The sequence below is a fragment of the Sphaerodactylus townsendi genome, linkage group LG13 (assembly GCF_021028975.2).
Source record: "Sphaerodactylus townsendi isolate TG3544 linkage group LG13, MPM_Stown_v2.3, whole genome shotgun sequence".
In the NCBI taxonomy this organism is placed as follows: domain Eukaryota; kingdom Metazoa; phylum Chordata; class Lepidosauria; order Squamata; family Sphaerodactylidae; genus Sphaerodactylus; species Sphaerodactylus townsendi.
The window spans coordinates 35,456,646-35,482,775 of record NC_059437.1 but is presented as its reverse complement, the minus strand read 5'-3'; the positions used below and the strand labels follow the sequence as shown (position 1 = coordinate 35,482,775).

At 42.5% G+C, this 26,130-nt stretch overlaps 3 protein-coding genes across 3 annotated transcripts; 1 reads left to right on the top strand and 2 right to left on the bottom strand.

Annotated features, from left to right (window-relative positions):
• Window positions 1-2,391: 2,391 nt before the first annotated feature.
• On the bottom strand, window positions 2,392-5,527 carry TRIAP1 (TP53 regulated inhibitor of apoptosis 1). Its single transcript, XM_048515124.1, has 2 exons — window positions 5,332-5,527; window positions 2,392-4,552 (listed from the first exon to the last, which is right to left on the bottom strand). The coding sequence occupies exons 1-2, from the start codon at window positions 5,476-5,478 to the stop codon at window positions 4,469-4,471; spliced, it is 231 nt and encodes a 76-aa protein (XP_048371081.1). The 5' UTR covers window positions 5,479-5,527; the 3' UTR covers window positions 2,392-4,468.
• A 27-nt stretch (window positions 5,528-5,554) lies between these two features.
• GATC (glutamyl-tRNA amidotransferase subunit C) lies at window positions 5,555-9,565 on the top strand. Its single transcript, XM_048515123.1, has 4 exons — window positions 5,555-5,711; window positions 6,972-7,138; window positions 8,069-8,172; window positions 8,707-9,565. Exons 1-4 carry the CDS (start codon window positions 5,601-5,603, stop codon window positions 8,766-8,768), a joined length of 444 nt encoding a protein of 147 aa, XP_048371080.1. The 5' UTR covers window positions 5,555-5,600; the 3' UTR covers window positions 8,769-9,565.
• A 2,996-nt stretch (window positions 9,566-12,561) lies between these two features.
• Window positions 12,562-25,442, bottom strand: SRSF9 (serine and arginine rich splicing factor 9). The gene is made up of 4 exons (XM_048515122.1): window positions 24,973-25,442; window positions 15,967-16,133; window positions 14,175-14,347; window positions 12,562-13,069 (listed from the first exon to the last, which is right to left on the bottom strand). The coding sequence occupies exons 1-4, from the start codon at window positions 25,212-25,214 to the stop codon at window positions 12,926-12,928; spliced, it is 726 nt and encodes a 241-aa protein (XP_048371079.1). The 5' UTR covers window positions 25,215-25,442; the 3' UTR covers window positions 12,562-12,925.
• Between the last annotated feature and the right edge of the window lie 688 nt (window positions 25,443-26,130).

Sequence of the window (26,130 nt, the reverse complement as noted above, 5' to 3'; positions counted from 1 at the left end):
CTTATCAGTACTTTTCTCTTTTTAAAAAGAGTTTGCATGGTAAAGCTACTGCATGCCTGATTTATCAGAGTTCATGGATCTGAGATTCTCTTTACAACTTCAAGCACCTGACTAGGGCCGTTTCCGCACGGGCGAAATATGACGTCGTGGAAACGGTAAAAGAACCGCCATAGCGAGAGCGTTCGCACGCGCAGCGAAGCGCTTGAATCGCGCGTGTCCAGCGCCGTCAGCGGAAGCAGCTTAAACCGGCGCGAAGCGCCAAGCATTTATTCAGAAAACGCTTTAAACCACTCTTTTTTTTCCCCCTCAGACGCATGTCGGCCGCCTTTTCACTTCGTAGCGTAGAACAGCCGCCAAGGGGAGCCAGTCTTCAAAATGGCGTATCGCCAGACGGTATTCAAGCTGGGTCACCTTTTCCCCACACACACATACCACGTTTCAGGTCCTGGTGCTTTCCCTGCATGGCCAAAGCACCTTTCCCAGACCCATGCACTGGGACTGACAGTAGCTGGGAGGGGAGGCACTGACAGATGGGGGACGGGCAGGACATCAGGGCAGTCACGTTGTCCATCGCACTGCTGCGTGGGCATGACGTCGGGCCTGCACGGCTTCGCCAAGTGGCAAGCGCAACAACAGCGAAGACAGCCGCTTCCGCAGCAGGCTGGTCAGTGCGAACCGTCCTACATTTCTCGCGGGGAGACTGGCTTGGACGCCCGCAGCTCCATACATTATCTGTCGTGAACGGCTTTTACGTATAAGGCGTCGCGAATTTTACTGCGGCGATCATCGGCGTCGCGCGCTTTTGGCGTCTTGGTAAGTGAAACGGCCTGGAGTATAGCTTTCCCCTTTTGTGACAGCAGCTTGTCTTTTGAGTACCTGATTGCTTGACTTCAGACTGTCAAATCATTTCAAGCTGTTGTGGCATAGGACAAGATTGGATAGAACGGTCAGAAAATGTCAAGGAAAACGAGAGCTGTGCAGGGCCCTAATTCCTCCTGTGAACACTGACATCTCAGTGTTCCTGATCTGAGTTCCTTTAGGACAACATTCATCTTTCTGTAGTGAGGAGGGCAGCATAACTTAAGTGTCTTACTATAATACACCAAAAACAACCTTTTGTAGATTGGCTTGTGTCTAAAAGTTGTGCTCTACTGGTGGAAGGACTCTTTGGAGCTGGGATTTGATTGCTAATGATACCTTCCCACTGAAGACCCATACCATGCCCCACATTGTTCCAGAGGGTACTCTTGTCCTGGATCCAGCATTATAGTAGGTGATAAAGTTTTGCTGTGAAACCTGCTTTTATACAAAGTGATATTGTAAAGGCTGAAGAGCTTCACATACATTTGTACAACTGTACAGTAAAACAGTACTTTTCTCTCCCCCATTGCCTCTGGGTTGACTTGGCAGACTTCAGGCAAGGGAAGTAGTTATCAGAATTCTACTGGGGGGCTATACACTTCATTCCTTGCTATTATTAAATCATTACGAAGTACAATCACCTAACTGGGAAATTACAAAGGTTCTTCTGGAGTGCTAATATCCTGCTTGATCATTACAAAAAAAATCAAACATGGTGGGGGACTGGGATGTTGTCACTCTGCTTGCACGCTACAGAATTTGTGACTGATATAGAAAAGGGGGAAAGCCCACTTGGCACTAGACTCCCGTACTTCTCATTCTGGTTTTACAGTTCTAGGAGCTAGTAAGTGTACAGTGGAACCTCAGTCTTCGTTGCTAATCGTCCGAAAAGAATCAATGAAAATCGAAACAGATGAAAACAGAGGCAAACTTTTCCATAGGAATCAATGTAAATCCAATTAATCCGTTCTAGGCACTCCAAAAAACATACCAAAAACACATTTTTTTGTGAATAAACATAGTGTTTAACGCTGAAAACAGTAACAAATAACATTAGGACCAACTTCAGAGCCAGTGGACCAATGTCGCACCAGAAAGCTGTCCAAAGAGGTCTGTTTCTGACGCCTCTTTAAGATTTGTCTGAAATGGGGCAAGACATTGTCATTAAACAAGTTGCAGACACGGCCTGCAACAGCTTTGTCCGGGTGATTTTTCTCCACAAACCCCTGCACCTTACTGCAAATCAATGAAAACCGAGGCAAATTTTTCACTGAAAAAATCGATGAAAACTGAAATTGATGAAAACCGAAGGCAATGAAAACCAAGGTTCCACTGTATCCTCTTAGCAGAGGTGTTTGAGAGAGAAGCCAACTGCTCTGGAAGGAGTCCTAGTAATACCATCAGAATGATTAGTCACTGGAGTTACTGTCACTGTGTCAGAAACACAGCTGCCTCCCTTTTCTCACTAACAGCTTTAGCTGTGCAGCATATCATATGCAATGCCAACATTGTAGAAAGCCCTCAAACCAGTGTAGTTTTCAATTTTATTATCCTAATTGAATTTCAATTATTGTACATAGCAGAATACATACAAGTAATTAAACATAAGGCACTTTTTATTGCAAGAATGTTATTTCCACATGCAGCCTGATTGTATGTATACTTACTCAGAAGTAAGGTGTACTATAATCAATAACTTATTTCACAGCCTGGGATTAGAGTCTGAATTTGACCTTTCCCCTCTCTACTATGCATAGCTAAATACTCCCTATACTGGGCTAGAATGCAAAGAGATGGAATGAGCATGAATTTTTGTCCCAGGGCTGTACAGAACTGCTTAAATGCTAAAGCAGCAACTCTTCACCATCTGTGCGTGTGTCCTTTATGCAAGATGAAAGCAGGAAGCCTACTTTCAAAGCACCATAGCTGCCTAGGAAGCTTTCTGCAAGACAAAGTGACTTTTAAAAAATCAAGAATGGGAGTTGCTGCTGCCTTGGTGAAAGCAGACAGAAAGCATAAGCTAAGGGAAATAATTTACTGTGCTCCTCAGTAACAAACTGAGGAAACTCAATGGGAGCATTAACTGGGATTGTACTTCATATTAGTATTCCACATTAATCTAACTTCTGCTACCAACACAAGAGCTTATGCCTGTGACTGACTGTGATATGAAGCAAGCCAGGTGTTCGCCTAGCCTCTCGAAAAGTACCACACCCATGAAAACAAAGCCCTTTGGCATCTTAATGATTAACATTTACTGGGGCACAAGTGTTCCTTTTGATGGAAGGAAGAAAAATTATCAGTTGGCAGACATATATAAATATCAAACTCACAAAGGTTTATCAAGAGGAAGTGGGAGAAGTAATTGCAAAATGAGGTAAATATATCATTCTTCAAATGTTTATATTTCTGCCAAATAAATATAATGCTCCTGGCATGAGCTGTCAAAAGTATTGGCTGTGGTATCTGTTAGTATTGAGGACTGTTCTGGCTGCTACAAACTAACATGGCTATCTGTCCCTCTAGAATTTATAACCATGAAAGCGGAACATCATACGATAATTTAAAGGGAAGCTATGGAAGAGAGGCAAAGACTTGGATGCTTCCTTAATTGAATCAGCAGTTCTAAACTAGGTTCTTTAGTGTCATGACCAAGGATCCATTACATTTTCACTAATGTAATAAGCTTTTCATAAATTATGCCAAAATTATGCTTATACCAGCTGTCTATTTAACAGTATCTGCTCTAAATTTTCTTAAGATAGTTCACCAAAATATATAGGTAGTTTGTGTACCATGAATGGATGCTGTTTAGTAATCTGAAACTTTGATAACAAAAGGGAATGATACTAACCCCACACTTTGTACAGAATTTTCATTTTCTATAACTGCAGCCCACCATATGGTCTGTTCAAGAGGTAGGCAAGAGGAGCAGGTTTCCTTTTTGAAAAGGATATGCATCATACTGAACATACAATCATGCTGTTGCTTCTCCTTTATATTTACTAGACAGAAGTAGAAGATAAGTTCCAGATAGGTTTTGTCTTCCTTCCCCTTGCCAAAAGGAAGCACTGTATGTCTGAAACGTACCTACATCTGGACAGAGGGTTAGATAATTTGGGGGTTTTATATGCACAGAGCTTTGGTTGACGCAGTAGCTACATTCTGTACAACACTGCTTAAGTTCTGTATCTTTCATCCTTTAGACAATCAATGCTGAGAGCACTTTCTAGAACTCCAGTAAGTGGCACAGAGGGAGAAAAAAGATTCAGAAAACAGAGATTCAACAGTGCATTGTATCAATAAAGCCTCCATCACATTCATTTCACATCTACAGCTTAATTAAGCCTGTATGAAAAAACTTGATCCATAATTCTGTATAAGGTGAAACTGATCCCACCTAAATCTACTAATTCTCGCTTCTCGGCCTTTTGGCTAAGATCAAGTGTGTACTAATTCTCTTCCCAATGGTAAAACTGAGATAATTAAAAACAAAGCTGTGTTTATGAGGCAGAAACTGCAGTGGAGAAAAGTCCTTGTGTCTCAGAGAACTGCCAACTTGTTGTGGTGCAACTGTCATTCAAAGGACTCCTATATCCCATCACGGTCAGGAAGAATTTTCCGATTTTCCTTTGCTGGGGCCCATGAACTCCAAACCTTCAATGGGTATGTCCTTTTCTTTGATAGCTTTCTAGGAAAAGGAAATATATTTTAATGGTTCTGACAAGTCAGACAATGCTAAATTCTATTAAACAATAAGGTTGCTTGCGCAATTCCAGGTTATGCTTCAGATAGAAATTTCCAGTCTGCATTACAACATCTGCAAAAATTGGATTCAGAAATTGTGTTGTGCTTGAAATGAAAAATAATGTTTTTCGGACGAATTGTAAATTGTAAGACATCACTGGGTGTCTAAAAAACATGTTCCAAAGAAATAAGTGTGAACACAAGTAATAACAAATACAGGCATACAGAAGAATCTTAAGGCAATTGACGCTAGTTCAGTAGGTGCCCGCTAGCAAAAATCAATTTCCTGAGCATATGATACCGTTGCTCAGACTCCTCCGTTCATTTCCTTTATGCTTTTGCGTCCAGCAAATTTCCTTTCTTTCCCTCTCATGCAATTCTTGGTCTTTTCCGGAAGCTCTTTCAGCCCTTGTTCCCTCATATATTTATGCCCGAGTCTACTGTTTCCCCAGCTCTATCACTAAACTATCAAGCCCTCCCCTCCTCTCCTCTCCCTTCCCCGATACGACTGATCAGTATATTAGTGCGGGGGATGGTGTTCAGTACTCTATACCTCGAATTTATAAGCGGTGCTAAGATATTATTAGAAGTTTTAAAATGGATTTTATTACTGTAAGCCGTCCTGAGCCCGTTGGGGAAAGGCGGCCTAGGACTCAGAAATCACATTCGGGGGCATTCTGGCCCCCAGTTCAAGCCCTCGCACGTGCTCAGAAACCTTCTTGCCTGGACGCAGAGTTGGTAGCGCTTGAAGAGCTGCTCGCAAGGGTCGCCTCCGCCTTCCCCCTTCAGGAACTTCTCGGCGAACCAGCGGTTGAAACACTGGTCATATTCCCGTTTCAGCTCCGTACAGGCCTCACCCACGCTATTCATGGCGCAGGACCCCGGAAACGGCAGCCGGGAAGAGCAGCGGCGAGTATAAAAGACGTAGTTCCGCCGGAAAGGGAGGTGACACTTTCGAGGAGCGGTGTGGGCCGGCTGGCCGGAGGAGGGTCATGTGGGTGCAGCGGGTCAGTCGTTTGACCCGCGTGGCTTTTTGTTGTCAGAGCGCCAGCCCTGCAGGGCTGTCTTCTGCTCCATCACCTCCAGAGGATGGCTGTGGCAAGGTGAGAAGAGGGCAGTCCTTTGGGCGGATTTTCTGCGCTTTCGGATCACAATAGCATTTATGTCTCTTAAGGGTCGGCCAATATTTGTAGCCCTATATAGCAGTTGGTAGTAGAAACTTGCTGAAGCTCACGCGGGTTGCAAACGTGCAGAGCGTCCCATCCAAAAACTAAATGTATCTTTTCATTAACGTGCGGATGACCATGCTGCTACTGAGTTTGTGGTTGAGACGGAATTCAAGCCAGGAAGACCACGTTTCCTCAACCGCTGTCCTCGTTATCAAACCTCTCAAAAAATTTCAAATGATAGGGCTTCGGATCTGACAGTCGTCATTATGAAAATTAAGTAGCAGGCTCAGTTATAGCGACTGTAGCATCTCCTGTCAAAATATATGAATTTTAGGGGGTTGGGAGGCCTACCGTACCTAGTACTTCCCATGTTTATAAAGTAAGACCTACACTCAGCTGGCAGGAAATACGAGCTGAAGTTAGTCATTTTTAAAAGTTCACACAGCTAATCATGGACTTATAATCATTTGATTAGCTTTAGCTGTATGAACTTTTACAAATCTCAAGTTAGCAATACCCCACTTCTAAACAATGCATATTTGAAACGACCAAAGAAAAACACAAGCTCAAATAAACACCCACGATCCTTTAACTGGAATTGCTATACCCTGTTCAACACAGCACCAAGGTGTGGATAAATCCCCCCACATCTTCCTCGACCTTCTTTATGTTGAATACTTTGCTGGGTCCTAGTGCCTACTGTTCCCCTTCCCTTCTGATTTTCTGTTCAAGTCAGATAATTTTAATTAAGTGCCACTTGTGTCAAAACCATTATTGCCTGCACTGGTAAACATTGATCTTTGTAAAAAATATCATTCATATTGCCCCAGATGGCTATTAGCAAGTCTTCCCTTTTTGTAAAGTTTTGCCCACCAACTTGCTAATAGCCATCCGAGGTAATATAAATGATCTTTTTACAAAGGTCGATGTTTGACAAGTGGCACTTAAATACAATTCTCTGACATGAACAGAGAATCGGCACTATTTGTAGCAGCATACACTGCTGCACATCTGCTTAAGGATGCAGGACCAGACTTTATTCTTTATGTTGAACTGAGTATGGGTAGTGTCTGAATGCAGACAAACCAGACTTGCACACGTTTAACTTCAGAGCCTTCAGAAAAACTGACATCTAAACTTATGTTGTCAAGTTGGAGTGTTTTTTCACACCCTAAATATATTTTCTATTTGAAGAAAAAAGTAACTTTGGAGTTGCTGGATCATCTGGAGCGTCTGGCACTTGTTGATTTTCGCAATCAGGAGGGTGTGGAGCGTTTGGAAAAAGCAATTGAATTTGCTGATCAACTTCATTCTGTTAATACAGATGGCGTAGAGCCAATGGATTCAGTACTGGAGGATAGGTAAATCTTGTCAATATATTCACTCTTAAACTTACCTTTCTACGGTTGTATTGTTTGTTTCTTGTATGTAGGTCTTAACTTTGAAGTTAGCCTTGTTCTGCATAATAGAATCTTGTTCTCAAATTATTGGGGGCTACTATGGGTGGCTCTATGTATGTTTTACATCGTATTTGCTTTGTGCAAGCAATTCTGGATTTGATGGGACTCTGTAAAATGTTTTAAAATTCCTTCTTGCTAACAGTACATGTATAGTTGATATTGTTACTCCCCCTAGCCTGTCTTCTCTGCCAGAAATAACAGTTGCCCTATACACCTTACCTTTACCTGTGTAAATTACTACATGAAAAGCGTATTTACTTTGGTCACACTCAGGTTCTTAGAAATGTAGTTTTAGACAAATAGGTCTTTTGGGTAGAGCCCTTCTGAACCAAAGCAATTTTAGGATCAGACATATTCATGGAGATCTTTTAGCTGCAATAACAAAATAGAAATTCAGTGTTCATATGCAGTGGAGTGCATGTTGGGAATAAATGGGAATATCACCATATTCTCACACTGCTTGTGGATTTCTTGAAGACATCCTGTTGGCTGTTATGGAAGACATAATGTTGTAATAGATGGATCTTGTCTATGGAGGCAGTTTGTGTACAATTTGTAAAATGAACCAATGGTCTTTGCTGCCACAAACACTCATGAATGCAGACTGTGCAGAACAGACAAGGAAATTTTGTTGTCATGTGTCATACGTTCACTGCCTCTATAAATAGGAATCACGATTCTTGTCTGTATAGTATCACTGTCAGAAGCAAGATTGTAATAACATCTCACATATGTTCTCCTGGCCTCCTCTGGTCAGAAGATGTGGGCTAATCTTGACCTATGGCTAGATGTTATGGTTCTTCATTTTCCTTAATCATGTATACTCCTCAGGTGTTTGTATCTCAGGGAAGATAATGTCACAGAAGGCAACTTTGCAGAGGAGCTACTGAAGAACGCTAAGCAGACAGTTGAAGAGTATTTCATAGCTCCACCAGGTAACCATCTTGTGTTATACATGTAGTTATAATGTAGTTAAGTTTGCTGGAAGATGCTTGGCACTTCTAACCTTTTCCCAGGTATCGGTAAGCAACAGCTCCTCATCTGCTATGACTTAACTCCTCTCAGTTCATGAGATAAAACTGGTCCAAGTCAGTCAATATCATTTAGCAGACAATAAGGGCAATTGTCTGTAATCAGGATTAAAAAACGAAAGTTGATTTAAAAATAAAGTGACATCCTCCAAGAATAGAGTTCTGTAGCCTGTATTTCGTTCTCCTTGCCCGATGCACTCCTGCAGAATTAGCAGTATGCCTCCAATGTTGACTAATGGGAGAATTTGCAACAAACCACAAAATCTTGGCCATTTCCAGCAAAGTCCTGGAGCCAGCCTTTACATGCCCTTTTAGTAACAAAGCATTAGAGGAACATGCTGAAAGTTGTACAAACCAGATAGTATTGTCTGCTGACTTTTTAAGCAAATTTTGTTCCAGTATATATTTAATTCCATTCAACTTTACTGTTTTTATTAGGTAACATCCCATTACCAGAGCTAGAAGACAGAGACACTTTCCTGCAGAAGAAAAAGCCCTAGGCAGGAGATCTCACTCAACATGCTGCGACTGACTTTTTGGACTGTGGAATGCATGCAGCTGTATCAAGGATTAAATCCTTCCCATCTCCTTCCTAACTTTCTGCCTTGTCTGAGGACTATCAAATCTTGCAAGCCATTTCTGAATAGCCCATGAATACTTACAGCTACCAACGAAGGCAGTAATTCAGCATCAACTTAAGCAAGCTTGTCAATTTCCATTAGGGTTAGTGTGTACCTATGTCAGGATGTGCTTTGAGTCCTTTGTTGACATCAGTTAACAAAGGACTCAGTTGATTAGAGTCCTTTGTTTTACTTCAGTCACAGAACCTGACAACCTTAACAGTGTTGGATTGTGGTCAAATAACATTTAAAAACCTTCAACCAAAAGCTGGAAAATGCTTGGCACTCCTAATGCCTTCCCAGGTATTGGTAAGCAACAGCTCCTCACCTGCTATGACTTAACTCCTCTCAGTTCATGAGATAAAACTGGTCCAAGTCAGTCAATATCATTTAGCAGGTGTCAAAAAGCATCAAGAAGGGGAAAAGGAAGAAACCACATTGAGGGGACTTGCATGCAGAACTTTGAAAAACAACTAAGAATACACTAGCTAATATTCACTATTATGTTCTATGCCAAGTAGATGGAAAGAATGTGGGAAGCAACAGCCTTCAATGCACAAAAGGGTGGAGTCAAGAGGAAGGAGTAATTTGGAATGAAAAGGTTTTCTCACTGATACCCAGTACTGTCAGTTAACATCAGAAAAAGGAGAAACACAGGTCCACAATCCCCCCCCCCCCCCCCCCGGGCATACTCTGGAACACTTCATAGTTCTTAATTGAGAAGAGGCTGTACATTCAGTGCTCAGTTATGTCAGTCTGTTTTATGTTGGTAAATAGTGTAAATGTTTTTTCTAAAAAAATATACAGTATTTTCTCATATACTAAATATGTATAGATATAGAAAGCACATTTTGTTGTCCACTGTAATAAAACTATTTGGAAGTGTACTGATTATAGGAGACACATTTGATAAATATGAATGTCCTTTGGCAGGTGAGGAATCTCCTTGCCTAGAAAATTCAGATTCTTGGAAAGAAGTCATTAGACTACTATGGGTCCCCAACCTTTTTAAGCCTGTGGGTAACTTTGGAATTCTGGGCACAACCAGAAAATGGCTGCTGCAAGAGGTGGAGCCCACAAAACGTCATGGAATTACGTTAAGCCGAACTCCAATAGTAATTCTTCAACATTTCAAGAAGAAAATCTGTTTCAGGATACCTTTTAAAACGAACACAGTTTTACAACGTTTTCTTCAATACACACAGCTTGCTTTAATCACACAGTGAAGATCCTAACGCTGTGGAGACAGCTGCTGCAAAAGCAATATTTTTAAAGATCTGAACAGATAATCTGATTTCCAATGACCAATCAGAAGCCCAGCTGCACCAGAGAATCATCTAGCCTCCCTACATTTTAAAAACATTTGGGTGCCAGTTGGGGATGAACATTGGGGAGAATGTGTTATTTCATTAGTTCATGGAAATTTGGTACATATCCTACAAAAGCACCAAGAACTAGAATTACATTTTGTTTCAATGTTTAGTGCTTTTAAGGATCAACCTGGAACTTTCCTCTTACTTATTAATATCATTGCCTGTGTTCCCTGCAGCATAATGCACCATTCATAAACAGGCACATAATTCCTATCTCGGGTCCTTTCCACATGGGCGAGTGGAGGTACAGCAGCATAATTGATGCCGGTGCACCACACGGGGGCTGTTGGTATGAATGGCCCCGCTGGCGGCAGCAAGGGCAGCGCCGCTCCCAGTCCCATCTTACCTTGTCCCGACTGCTGGTGCTCTGTGGAGGCCAGGGGTCATGCCCCCATGGCCATTGTGACGCCTCCACAGAGCGCCAGCAGCCAGGACAAGGTAAGACGGAGCGGCACAGGAAAAACGCTGGCTTCTCACTGGTGCCGTTCGTTCTGCACCGGGTGGAAGCCAGTGTTTTTTAAAAATGCCATAGTGGGGGAATGCACTCCTGCTGCTGTGCTCCAGCAGCAGCAGCAGCGTGGACACCTCCCCCACAATGGCGTTTTCACCGGCCCCATGTGCGGAAGCGGCCTCAGAATATAGGAATTTCAGGATGACCTGTATATAGCAAATGATTTGACTTTACTGTCTGTGTAAGAACACATACAGATTGATCCTAGGCATGCTTAAAAGTTCATCAGTAGTGCTTAATTTATTCCCAAGAAACTGCCTAGGCCTGTAGCCTTAATAGGTCACACCAAAGCACCTCTTTGGCACAGAGTGATACAAAGCAAGTTAACAAATCTGTTCTCCATCCTCTTTCTCTGGGAAGTGATTCTGCTTCTGTCTCTAGGTGTGTTCCCAGCACCAGACTGCTGAGTAGGCATGCCTCTTTCTTCTCCCTCTCTCCCCTTATTCATCTAACTTTTTGCCAGTCATGCTCAGCTATGAGCTCCTGCGCTCTCCCACATTTCCCAGCCAGAGCAAATCAGAGCAACGCACCATGAAGTGGGCAAGATAAGCTCACGTAGATGAGTGGGAAAGGAGAAAGGTCAATGAGCGAGCACCAACAGTGCTGAAAATGTGTAATCACGGGAAGACAAGGAAGAAGCTTCAGGCCCCACCACCAAGCTCAAAAGAAAGGGTAGCTAAATATTCTCCATGCAGAACTGCACACTGGCCAATACCTGCCAAGTACAGCAACACACACGTGCACTGACACTTGAAGGTGTAAGAGAGCAGACCCCCAAAATAAGGCCATGGCCAGTTTTAAGCCAGTTAAGGTCAGCCAAAGAATCGGACACCTAGTTAACTCAGGACAGCACTTTTTTTTAACAGAGCTTAATTTGAGCCAAAGTCCAACCTTTTAAAAAAGTTCTCCAATGCCAGTACAGTCATACCTTGGGTTTCGTTGGTAATCCATACGGATTACTGCGGCAAAAACCGAAACTGGCGAAAACTGAGGCTACGCTGTTTGTGCAGGCGTAACGCAAACAGCGTAGCAACTTACACAAGTCGCCTTGGATTTTGTTGGCACGCTGACGAAATCCAAGGTGACTGACGAAAACCAAAGACAACAAACAGTGGGATCCCACTGGCGAAAACCAAAACCAACGATTTCTGAAGGTGACGAAAACCAAGGTATGACTGTACTTGCATAATGTTCTCCCTATACTTGCAGGCTGACTAGAGGAGGGTGCTTCTGAGTGTGCAATAATAGTTTCCTTTCAACCTGGGATTTAGATTTCACTAAATGGGGCAAGTAATCTCTACCAACAAAAGTACAAATCACGTAAGTAAATTCTCCACTGGAATATTCTCACAACTTTGTGAGGTTGGCTAAAAAAAGAATGTGTGTGGCTGGTACAAGGTGCGAAACAGTTGAATGGGAATTTAAACCAGGGTCTTGTCAATTCTGCTCTGACACTATTCACATCACACTAGTTCTTGAGTGTCTCCATTGCATGTATCTGGTTTGCTGCAGGCATGGATCACAAAAGGCCCTCTTGAAAGGTTCACCAAGTCTTCAGCCAAAGATATGCCTGTCCCAACAGTGGTGTTCAGGCATTCTGGCTTCCATCTTGGGCCTTACTTGCTTGTGGGACTACGTAGCCATCTGTATTTGGCTCAGAGCAAACATTTGATTGAAGTTTAAACAAAGGGCAAAAACTAGAGTGTAACTTTAAACAGATAGTCCAAGTACAGCTGTGCTTCTATACGTTCTGACATCCTCATTGCACAAAAAGACAAATACCCACTTGTGAGTTACAGAAACATGTAAGTATATTTCAAAACACCTCAACAGGTCGAGCCATACAGGTTGCTCTGCTGCCCCATCCTGCGGACAAACTGATACAAGCCGAGTCTCAAGTTCATTTTTACTCACTTAAAAGGAGAAACAAAACAATTTACATTTTCAAAACAAAAAGTCTTAAGTGGCAACGGTTTATAGCATTTCATTACCAACACTTCCCTAGTAAAAACTGTAAGTCATAAAAAAAGATTGTTGAATAGAAAGGAAAAAAAAGGCTTCCTATGAAAGACTATATCTATCAGTTTTGGAATGTAAACTCTGAGCAGAAATAAAGAGCTCAGTTCACATTTTAGAAGTCCCTGTTGGGTGAATCAGAATGGCCTGAAGGGAGAGGAGTAGCGTGGTGATCCCCTGCTTTGGTATGGAGAATCGCGACTCCTTGAACCAGAACGGGAGCGCGAGTAGCCATAGCTGATGCTTCTTTCAGGACAGACTCTGATATAGGATGTTTCACCCTGGAATTTAAAACAAAGAAAACCCAAACGTTTGCATAACATCCTGTGGTCAATGTTATGAATGAATGATGCCAGAAATGAAGATCAGGAACCAATGCAGAAAGTGGCTCAAGACTGGACGAATTATCACACAACAGGTGGTACAAATTGCTCTATTGCTGCCTTGAGTCAGCTCTGGTTGTTCCCTTGAGGTCTACAGAAGAAGGGCATGTTACACAACAGCTAGGATTGTGCAGGTATTAGAAAAACAATGTCAGATGCAAGGCAACCAGACAGGTTTTGTCTCAATATAACTACAAAAGGTGAAGATCCCAATGGGTTTCCATTTTACTGTCAGAGGGAACAAGATGTAAGCTAGTGAAGTCCTTTGGCATAGATGGGAGAGGCCTCCGTGAACTCATATAATTTAATTGTTTCTCAGGAGCTCAGGTTCTGGAGGGGAAAATCCACAGAAAGTAGCCTCCAGCTGTGACAGAGGGAGTGGTTGCAGTAGATCAGGCCAGTCACTGGATGAAGGTGGTTCAGGTGAGGTAAACATCGCCCCCAAGGCTGAAAAATAACTTGTTTGTGGCAAAAGTATGATACTACTAAAAGAAGAGGTTTCATGCACAGGTGGGGAAATTTCTGTTGTCATGGCCCACTACAGTAACTCATCAGCTCCTTTGGGGGACAGCACTGCAGTTTGCCGATACAACCTCCAGCCACCAAGGCAAGGTGAGCTAAGTTTACTCAAAGAGCCACTAGCAATTTGTTCAGCCACTGCCTGTCAAAGGAGTGGCAAAGCAAGTCAATTTGACCTACCCAGAAGAGGTTACAGGCAAGTACTCCAAACACTCATTTTCCACATAACTTAAGAATGAAACCACAAAATTTCATCTTGACAGTCAGGGCTCACACCAAGCCAACATGGGGTCGGTTTCACGCAGCCTTGACGACTCTTAAGCTTGTCTCCTAACTTTTTGTAAGGATTACATTAGCCATCAATTTTGAGACTATTGCTAGACTGTGCCCTTGTGTCTCTTGAGCATCACAATAGGACTGGTTAATGCATGTTCTTCCATGACTGTTACACGCACATGCTCTTCACCCACAGGCGAGAACCCACCTCATGAGACCGGAATTTGGTGTCATCCAGTTTACGCAGTGCGTATTCCATGTCTTCCTTGCGAAGAAACTCAACCACCCCCATTCCATCTTTCTGTACATCTGCATAACATACATCACCAGCCTCACGCATGTGATCCTTCAGGTCCTGCCAGCTGCCTGATGGAGGAAGCCCTGAGCAGTGAGAACACAAAACATAAGGACACCGTGTAAAGAGAGGACACTAGGTGCTTAGGCAACTCCGGGAATGGCTACAGGCCCTTGACTAGTTTCCTCCAGTGTGTCACAGGCTCCACCGTTTCCACAGATTTCCTTTTATTCCAGAAGGTCAATACTACAACAAGAACAGAAGGATCCAAAGAACAGCAATTAAGTTCCATTCCAGAGTGGATGAGTCCTCCACGTCAGCAAGGTCCCAGAGGATAGTCCCCTAGGAGTCAGAGTGCTGGGCATTCAGAGGAATCCTCCATTGGTCCAATGTAAACTTAGCATCAACCCCTAGCTCTGATTGTACAGACTGTACTCCGTGTATCACTCAGTTACTCAGGATCAGATTCCAAGAATTGTAGTTCCTTTCTAACACTATGAGTTTGGGTCCTCAGATTCCAATAGTTCATCCTTGGGCAGCAAAAAAGGATACCCCAGTTAAACTATCAGCACGGTTACTAAAAGAAAAGGCCAAAAGTGGTTCCCCTGTTCCACACCATTTCCTGGAGAAATTAGTACACTGCAGCTTGTGGCAGTTTGCAAGAATCCTTCATATTACCCTTTGCCAATGCAACTTGTCACATGCATAGCAAAAGTCATGAGAATTTTCCGGATAGCCTCCCTGCCCTCCCAGGCTTCTGTGTGGGAGATGTACACCTGAGGTTCCACATTTTTGTTGTCAGGTCCTGTTGCAAAGCTGAAGAGACTGAACTTCAGTGGTTTCCTCAGTGAGCATCTAGCCAGGATGTCACAGTGTCAAGCAGAGAAGGAAAATCAGATCACCGGGAATGGGAAGGAATGTTTAGGTAGTTTTTTTTTTTTTTTGGTGTGTGTAAGTGCGTGTCCTAAGTACATGGGCATAAATATCTTTTTATGAGCAAGTTTAAGTGTACCATTCCACAAATCTGGTCAGGAAATGATGTTTTCTCCAGAGCTTTGAATGCCATTGCAAAATCTCCAGAATACTTCCATTTTTTCCAGTAAAAGGCTTTCTCCACCTGTGTTTCTTAACCTGCTAAACAGACACCTGTTCCAGAAATTCCAGGTTGCCCTCAAGTGTCCACAAGGTTAGGAATCAAGGGAGCCAACTCATGTTAATTTTCTCCCATCATAAATGAAAATAATATGCAGCTGATGCAGCTTTTCCAGAGGTGTCTGTTTTAATATATTCTTTCTTCTCTCCAAGCATCACATGCTATGGTCAGCATATGTGAAGTTTTGGGGATCTATTCCTTCTGGCCCTCAATCCTAAAAGAATGGTCCCCAAGGTTGAATTCCTTCCCTTCACCTACCCACACAGTTGCCCACTTCCAAGTCCATCGAGTTCACATCTGCCCAGTAGGTGAAGAGGTTTTCGCTCACCATTCACTCACCAAGATGGTCCAAAAGCGAACAGACTTCCACTTAGGAAACCAGGAAGATGTGTGATCCTCTTAGCTCTGAAAAAGCTCCTTCACAGCCACTGGTTTCATATTAAATAAGAAACCTTAGATTACAGCAGCAAGATACTCCTCCCCAACACAATATAAGTGAAATGTGGCATCTGGAAAGTTCCTACTGAGTATGAAGTACCAAAGGCGACATACCTGAAACAAGGACTCGAAATTCAGAACGTCGTGAAGGAGGGCCATTCCTCCCACGAGGACCCCCACCAAAGCCTCCCCGACCTCTGGAAGGTCTAGGAAACTCAACACGTAGACGACACTGGCCATAATCATAACCATTCCTCCCATATACTGCATCTTCTGCATCTCTGCAAACAAATACAGATCTGTGATTAGAAATCATTAGTAGGAGCCATCATGGTGCAAAAATTAAGAGTATTAGTCTAGGATCTGGGAGACTCACATTTAAATCCCACTCTATCATGGAAGTTCACTGGGTGTCTTTGGGTTAGTCATTCTCAATCTAACCTATTTCACAGAATGGCTGTTAGGAGGATCAAATGGAGGAGGGGAAAATGTTATTGTGCAGGACTTAGGGAGAAGATTTGGGTATAAACAAATAGAATCTGAAAGTAACCATTACAGCTTGAAGATTTAATGCTGGTACATTATGAACACAGAGATCTGAAAGAACTGGAAATTCCCAGTGTTTAAGACACACCTGATCCTCTGGTCCTTAAAGACTAGCGACCATCATTCACATCCCTAGAAACATCACCGTTTGGAGTTTGCGAGAGACAAAAATGCTTCTACATTTGTACAAAAAGCAAAAGATAAAGATATGGACTATACAAATTATTCACCATCAGGGCTGAAATATCTACAAAAAGGAATTGGGGATGTAATAACAAGAGGCAGCACAGAATACTAGTGAATTCCTTGATATTTTACAAATAGCAATTACTAGGCTGACTTGCTGGTCTCTAGGATGGAATAAAGAAGGCAGCAAACAGATTAAAAAGTTTTAAAAGTCCAAGGCATTGCTGCTCCAATTATCGAGGAAAAAACAGCACTAGTTACTCAAAAGCATGCTACCTTAAAAGGATAATTTTGCTTCTGAGAAAAGTCTGTACCCTATTTAATTTTTTGTCAATAGCCATTCAGTAGGTCATTTTCTAATCAATAAATCAATCAATGCTCCAAATGCTATTTTAGCAACTGCAGTTTTATTTAAAAGAAAATCTAGTAGTACATCACAAACTCATTCAAATACTGCAGGTTCTCCAATCTCGTTCAGCCTGTGGGCACTTTTGGAATTTTAAGGAAGTAGAGTGGGCACCACCACAAAATTATGGTTGATGACAAATGTTTGGAGGTTGCAAGAAAATTCATATGGTGGAGACAACTGTTTCTGAACAAATGCTCTCTGTAGGTACAAAAGAGATGCTTCTTGGATTCTTCCAACGTCTCTCCTATTTCAGCTGGGTGGAAAAAAATTAGCATTAACTCTTCGTTTTTGGGGAAGAGGCACTTTGTCAATGAAGCAAATGTGTACAGTACAGTAAACCTTTATTAAGCATAAAATGTTGTACCAAGAAACTCGCTGATGGGTGCCATGGAGCCCATGCATGTGATGTTGTGGATCTATAATTTTCAGATGCTCATTTAAAAAAAAATATTCTTCAACTATGACAAGGCTGAGCCAAGACCCCTCTTTACTGGTTGGTGCTTCTGTGCATGGAGGCTAGCTCACCCTCAAGTTAGGAATTCAAGGTCTGGGACTTCCTGAGGGGGGATTATGGTGCGTAGATGCCTCTACAAACTGCGACAGAACATTGCAGCTACAAAGCCATCTGGAAGGTGTATTTCCAACTGAGTAAATCACTCTGGACTAAAGAGAGATTGAGAGATAACCCAACTTGCTTCAAAAAGCTCTCCTCTTGAATAAACCATAAAAATGGAAGCTTTTGCAGTTTACCCTGAAGTTGAGACTCGCCCTGTAAAAATAATCTGCACAACAAACGCTATAATGTGATGTCACCTCATGAGTAAGTACCTTTACCTTTCTTTCTCACCTTTAATAATAAAGCAGAAGTTTTAAATAAACAATTGGAAAGATAACTGGATAATTTAGCTTTACAGGAGTTGAGAGAAATAATTAAAACAGGAAAATATTGTTTTGTTGGGAAAAATTGGAGGGCATATACTTTCAAACAACACAGATCCAGATTGAATACACTCCAAAAGGCACAAGAATCCCTTGAAAAATATAAAAGAAAGTTCCATGAAACAAACCTTGGGAAAGTTTAAAACAAGATCAACAAGGACTAAAACAGTCACAACAAGGAAACTAAGGTACTGAACTGGATATCAAAAACCTTTAATTATTTGGAGCCTAATTATGGATTACAAATGGATTTTACCTAAAAGACAGTTAGAGCACAATGTTAGAAGTGTATTAGATATCTTACTATATAAAAAGCAAGCCATATTGGCACCGACTCACTTCTTATATAACGAGTCTGAGAGATGTAGTCCAGGGGGCACCAATTCTCCCACACAGAAGGGCCAATGGGACTACAACTCCCAGACTTCTTTGCGAGGATGTCATAGGGGAGGGCTCAAGAAGTCAGGATGCCAGGAGGCACCAGCGCCACTTCTCCAGCCAACTGTAGAATTGTGTGAGTGGGGGGGACTCAGATGGGGGAGGGGGGCATGGCCTTGGATAGGGCAGCCACAGTCCCTATGAAGAGGCAGCAACAGCTGGGTGGCCATGGACTTATTGAGCAGCTGGGTGTTGAGGGCACAGGTTAGAATCCCACAGTGGACAGGCAGCAGCAGCAACTGTGGCAGTGAGGGGAGAAGGCAACAGCAGAAGGGCCGCCAAGAGGAAGCAGAGTAGCCCTGGCGATAGCACAAGAACAAGAAATAGCAATGGGGAGGGCAAGCAGGAGGACCAACTGCATAACAACCCCAGAAGGTATTGAGCGAGAAAGGGTAGGAAGATGGGCATGTGAGGGAAGAATGGAGGAAGCTGCCAGATTCCCTGTGGAAAGTTTGTAAGAAGTCTGTAAAGGCATGTAGTCATTCACATGGAATTTCTCCTCTCCCAACATCAAGTTACATAATCCCATAACATGGAGGCAGTGCTTTATTATGTGGTACATAGGATGACCAAGCAATGCTGTTTCAGTTTTCTACAGTCCGTTGTATTTTTATGCAGTTGGCTTCAGTGCTAGCCTTGGAATATTTGGAGAAACTTGGGCCATTTCCGCACGGAGGCGGAAGCGGCTGGGTCGGTGCATTTTGCGCCGACCTGACGACGCTGGGACCGTCCGCATGGACGGTCCCAGAAAGAGCCGGGACGAGTGCCGCAGAGCGCCGTCGCCCAGCCGACCCGGCATGTCCCCGGCCCTGCGGCACGTCGCCGAGGCCTGAGGACACGCCCCCCGGCCCTGCGCGCCTGCTCCAGCGTCGCAGGGCAGGGGGGAATGTCCCCAGGCCTCGGCGACGCGCCGGAGGCCCGGGGACAAGGTAAGTGCACGGAGGGAGTGGGGGGGTGGCGCCTTGAAGCCGCTGCCGTTCGCACGGCAGCGGCTTCAAGCCGGCGTTCCCGGGAAAGTGCGCTTCCCAGCGCACTCCGGAAACGCTGGCTTCGTGCCGGTCGGGTGGTGCGGCTGCGATGCAGCTGCGCCCCCTGTGCGAATGGCGGCCTGGGGACGGCATTTTTGCCGTCCCCAAGCCACCATATTCCGCCCATGCGGAAACGGCCATAATGAAAAACAAGATGCTTTATTATTCTAGATGCAGAGAAAGTGTTTGACAATTTGTACTGGTCTTTTGAAAGATTTAGAAAATATGGTTTGGAAAGAATTTTATAAAATGGGTGATATTGCTTTATACTTCACAGTCAGCACAAATAACTATTAAAAATTGAACTAAACAATGTGAGATATAGAAAGAAACAAGACAAGGTGGCACACTATTGCCCCTCTTTATTCTAGTTCTTAAAATATTGACTAGATATTTAAGACATTATGAGAGGATTGAGGGTATCAAAATTAAGAAAGATCTATAAATTAAGAGCCTTTGCAGATGACTTGGTGCTGGTATTGGAAAACCTGTTAAAGGGAGTTGAATATATTGAAACTGAAAGAATTTGGTGCACTAGCAGGTTTTATAATTAATAAACAGAAAACAATGGTTTTAATGAAATTATGGAATTACAATATCAAATAGAGCTGATGAGCAAAACGGGATTTAGGTTGAAAAAAAGGTGAAATATCTGAGTATTGACAAATATGAACTGTGTTATTTCAAAATAATTATGTCAAAACATGGAATGAAGTAAAAAAAGATTTGTCAAGGTGCAACAAACTTCTTTGCTGAGAAGAATTTCTGTGACTAAGATAAATGTTTTATTCAGATTGTTATTTTTGTTTCAAATAATACCTATGTTAGCAACTGATAGTCCAGTTAAACAGTGGCAAAAGATAATCAAAGTTTGTTTGGCAAACCTCAGACTAAATATATTTGTTCTAGATGTAAAGGCAGGGGGAGGATTAGGTTTACCAGTTCTGGAATTAAAATTTGCTGTTTGTTGTTTCGTTTGGTAGAAAGAATGGATTCTGTTGAGAAATAAAAGATTGCTGGTACTAGAGGAACATGGCATATGAATCGTATGGCATGCCTTTTTATGGAATGGAACAATTAAAGTTAATAAGGATTTACATTAAACATGCCATTATATTAAATGTTCCATTCTGAGAATAAAGGACAAATATAAGCTGGTTCTCAGAAAACATGTTTATGGCTCTCATTATAAGAAGCCCTGGATAGATAAGAAATGATATTCAAAACAGGTAGTTAACATATAATAGATTCTTCTCAAGAATGAAAATGCAATCAATTGAAGATTGAGTAGGACATACCTGTCGTTTTTAATGCATAATTATTAGAAATATTCAAAGCACATAAAAGATCTCATGGTTTTGAATATTCTAAAACTGAATTAGAAGCAGAACTATGTATGAATTATGAGCATGTTATTGCCAAAATGTACAAGTTTCTGCTCAAATTTGAAACAGAGGAAGCTCAGGTGAAAGACAATATGATAAAATGGACCAGTAACTTTGTGTATAATATAGAAATGGATCAATGGGAGAATATGTGGTCACGGGGTCTTAAATTTACATAAAGTCCAATCTCAAAGAGAATTTCTATAAAATGATGTATGATTGATATTTGTCACCAGAGAAATTAGCAAAAATGTATAAAATGTTCCAAATGTATATTGGAAATGTAATCATCATGAAGGATTGTTTTACCATTTATGGTACATTTTGTATTAAAGCTAAAAAAAATTGGATTCAATAATCCAGAAGATTTAAAAGAGTAATATATAAATGTTCAAAAAAGTAATATACAAATGCTCAATCAGAAAAATAATGAACTTATAATTTGTAGATTTGAGGACTTAGAAGAATAAGAAAATAGAAGAACTAGTGTTAATAATTAACTGAACTATAATTTCAAAATTGTAACTAGGAATCAGGTGGTAATTTTTAAACTGTATTTATATTTAGCGCAGAGGAAATTAGGAGCCCTCCCTTTCCCTCTTATAGCATGGTTTTGGTATATATTCTTATTCGCTGTTTTTATTTGTCTTTTAAAAAGTTTTAATACACAAAAAGGAAAAAAAAGAATTCAAGGTCTGCAGTCTTTCAGTTGCAGTCAGACAATGGTGTGATGATACTGGGTAAAATCATACTGGACTTATTGCCTAGAATTTAATACTGGAAGAAAATGACTAATATTATTAAAAATCCAGCAGTGATAAGACTAGATTAACATAGCACAGATTTATAAAGCAAATTGAACACATACAGGCATGGCAGTTCTTTGCTACAGAAGCAGAAGAAACAAAATCAAATTTAATAAACTTGGATACTTTCTTCCAACAAAGGACTGTATAACTGCCGGATTAAGAAAGGATTTACAGCACTCTAAAAAATTTTATAATTAGTAATTAGGCTAAAACTGGTAGAAGGAATTCGCATTGTACCTTGAGTTCCAGCTGTAAAATATTAATAGATGGCCCATACAATAATTTGCCTTTTATACTTTTTCTGCCCAATCACTTCTAAGGTGGCTGTGGCACAGGAAGCTGGCTTCTCACCTCACTTTCCATTTGGCTAAGTGGTTTCATTAAAGCATGGTTCATCACATCCTGGTTGAGAAAAATACTAGATACATGATAACCTGTTATCTTTTATGAGGCCCTTTCCCTCAACAGATACAGAAAGAGAAAATGTGCCAACTTATCCACCTCAAAAATAATAGCATATTACATAATTGCCTTTTTGTTTTAAAGAGAAGTCCCCAGGAATTGAGTCTCTTTTAAACTTGAGTATGTATATTATCCAACGTGAAGAATACTGACATTATAAAAATACTCCAAAACAATGGGGTAGAAAATTTACAAAAAACATTATCCCATCCTCATCCAAGATTCATTCAGAATGAGAAAGAAAGAATCCTGTTTGGATTAACAGAGTTTAAATTTGAGCTGTGGGAGGGAAATGTTCAAGCAATTCCTCCCTCCCACCCACATCCAGGAATGACTTTTCAGTTTTTCAGGGAAGAACAAAAAACAGAATGAGGTTGGTGTGGCCCCTGTCCCTAGCAAAATATAACAGATACTCAAAAGTAAATTGCAGAAGAGAATGTATTTTGAAGTATTGATGGATATCATTTTTGCTGTCAAGTCACATCTGACTTATGGCGACCCCAGTGAGGTTTTCAAAACAAGAGATGTTCAGAGGTGGTTTGCCACTGCCTGCCTCTGTACCATCACCTTGGTATTCCTTGGAGGTCTCCCATCCAAATACTTGCCTGGACCAACCCTGCTTCACTTCTGGAATTTGAGGAGATCATGATAGCTTGGGCTGTCCAGGTGACGGCATGGTTGTTCACTGTACGTGAAAACAACATATCTCTACAACTAGTCTCAAGAACTGGTTCTGGAGGGTTTTCCGGGCTGTGTGGCCGTGGCCTGGTGGATTTTGTTCCTAACGTTTCGCCTGCATCTGTGTACAGAGGTGTATCACAGAGGTGACACAGTGAGAAACAGATTTTTCTCTGTGATACACCTCTGAAGATGCCAGCCACAGATGCAGGCGAAACGTTAGGAACAAAATCCACCAGACCACGGCCACACAGCCCGGAAAACCCTCCAGAACCAGTTGAATCTGGCCGTGAAAGCCTTTGACAATACATTAGTCTCAAGAACATTTTTTTGAGTGGTGGAGGAAGGAGAAAAGATAGGCAAATGGTTTTTTTGTTTGGTACAGATCCTTTAGCACTCAGCTCTATTTAATGGTTTATAAGAAATGGTTTGTATATAGAACCAACAAACTGGGCAGAGTAGCAAAGATGTGATCTTCCATGCCATATACACACCTGAAAGTTGGTGTAGTATAATAGGTACCCCAGATGAGGAAGCCTCTAGTTCACCTCTCACCTCTGCCATGAACACATCAGATAGTCTTAGGCAAGCTACTGTTCTTTCAGCCTCACCCGATTATTTTATATGAACATAAGAAAAGCAGTGGCTGGACTGGATTAGTGTCCAAGTATTCCAGCATTCTGCTTCACACAGTAGCCAACTAACATTTCCTATTTTTTCTGGTCATATCATACTTTTTCTCATCATGGAACCAGTGGTGGGATTTAAATAATTTAACAACCGGTTCTGGTGGTGGGATTCAGATAATTTAACAACTGGTTGTTTACAAGCACCATTTTAACAACCGGTTCTGCTGAAGTGGTGCTAACCTGCTGGATCCCACCACTGCATGGAACTCAAGGAAGCACTCATGAGGGGAGAGGGTCTCCATGGCATCTTCTTATATAGGTCTTTTCTAAACCCAGATCTGCTTAATTTCAATAAGGTCAGAGAACTGGACAGCTGGTTAATTAGTCACACCAGACCATTAATTTCTAATGTATGAGCTTGATGTTTTATTTTGTGAAAATACTATATGATATGAGAAATTCTATTTTCATAAATGGTGTATTTTCTGTACAGGTTGAGATTTTTAAAATATGTGATTATTTGGTTTCTCCTCATAGAACGTTATATGTGTCCAGATTGAACTCTTTAACGGGATAAATGTTTGTTTGTTGTTTGAAATAGATATATTTGTTTTTATTGCTTAACTAAGACCCATAAGGTCAGTGTGGTTCTAATACAACTTTACTTTGGATTCTATGTTTTTGCATATTGTTAGAAATCATGGTCTGTTGTGACCAATTAGCCAGCTGTGCAATTTTTTTCTTTTTCATTCTGTGCTACCCCCACCTTTTTATCATACTTTATTCATTAACTCCAATAAGGTGACCTGAATTTTTAAGGATATGAAGAGGGGTCAAGGCTCATTAGGCCAGCCATCTGCCTGGTGTGCAGAGGATTTCAGGATCAAACCCCAGAATCGCCAGTTAAGGACCAGGTAGTAGGACAGCGTGAAAGACCTCTACTTGAAACCCCGGAGAGCTGCTACCAGTCTGAGCAGAAAATACTGACCATGATGGACCAATGGTCTGATTCAGCACAAAGCAGCTTCATGTCTAATAACTGGGAAGTTATGGTCGTGCCAGCCTACTCTAAAAGGGCCGCTGCAAGGATTACAAAACGGCACCACTTTTCAAACATTATAGAGCCAGATATACCAGCTAAGTGTTATTTGTAAATAGTAGGCCTAATTCACGTGGTCAGGGAAGATGGCTCTTAGACTGGGTTTCACTGCTTCAGAATGCGCAGGTTCAGAGCTCTGCACGAAACTCCCTGCTCATAAAAATCTGGCATAGCAGAGAGAAAAATTCCCCTCACAGGCTTTTTGTCTGGTTTTCTACTTGCAGAGGCATCCCAAAAGTCTTGCTTGCCTCCCTATTTCTCCTGCACGCCCGAAGCTGTGTTGCTCCCACTCAGCCCCACATTTCTCCTCAGAAGGGGGGGGGGGGAGAGGAGATTTGTCTCGTAAAAGGCGGGAAAGGGGAGGGGGGCGCGCGAAGCGGAGACTCGGGGGCAGGCAGCGGCCTCCAGATCCTCGGAGGGCGGGAGAAGCTGGGCAGTTATTCTGTTCCTTTCGCGTTGAGGGGGGGCACCCGGTCGAGATCCCCACCCGGCCCCGCCTCCCTCTCACCCACCGCGGATCCTCGAAGCGTACGAAGGCGAAGGGCGCCAGGCCGCGCTTGCTCTTCAGCTCGATGTCCCGGATGCGGCCGTATTTGTAGAAAAGATCCTCCAAGTCTTTCTCGCGCACGTCGGCCGGCAAGTTGCCCACGTAGATGCGGCCATCGCCCGCGCCGCCCCCGCCCCGGCCGCCCCCGGACATCCCGGCGCCGCCGCCGCCATAGTCCATCATATCCCGGCCCCAGCCCCCAGACATGCCGCCGCTATCGCAGCTCTCGTCGTCGCCCCCTCACGCTCTCGGCGCCCCCTCAGCTCCTCCGCAGCCGACGGAGAGTAAATTCGGTCACCACCTTCGCCGCCCCCCCCTCAGGCTTCGGTACCTGACGGAGGACAAAAAAAAAGCCACTTAAAGGGGAGGCGGAAAAAGACCCGGCGCGCGCTGGAAAACACGCTACAAGAAGACAAAAAATTAATCCCGCCCCTGTGCAACGCGCATGCGCAGTGGCGCGTGCTCAGCCAAAACCACAGGCCGGGAAGCGGACGTTTCCTGAGCGGGGCTCTGATTGGCAGAACGAAACAGAACTCTAGAAGTCCCTCGATGATTTACCAAATTTAATCCAGCATGATTTGTGTGTGTGAATGAGCATCATATGTATACATCATGCGTCTGATGAAATGAGCCCAGACTCAGAAAAGTTCATGCACAAATACACATAAGTCTCTGAAGTGCTGCTGGATTCCTGTTTTATTTTGCTGCTACACGACTAACCATGACTCCTTACCTGGAATTATACGCCAATTGAGGATACATGTTATACATCTGATGAGGAGGCACCTAGTCCGTGAAAGACTGCTGGTCTTGAATATATCACGAGATTCCTTCCTGCCTTTGCAGCCGTAGTAATTGGTGATGACACAGTCTTTCCGCCTTTGTTATATTCATAATACACCTCTCCTGCTACAGGTGTTAAATTAGTATGGCAATTATTGGAAGCTTGGTAATCACTAGTTACCGCTGTTATGAAGGTTTATTCTGCCTTTCTTCTATACACTTGAGCTTTGCATAGGCTATGCTTGTTCCCCTTAATCCCACTTCACAATTTTTCCCCTCTGTAAACAGGTGGGGAAACACCTCTGCCAACAGAAGATAATCCTTTATGCATCATATGAAG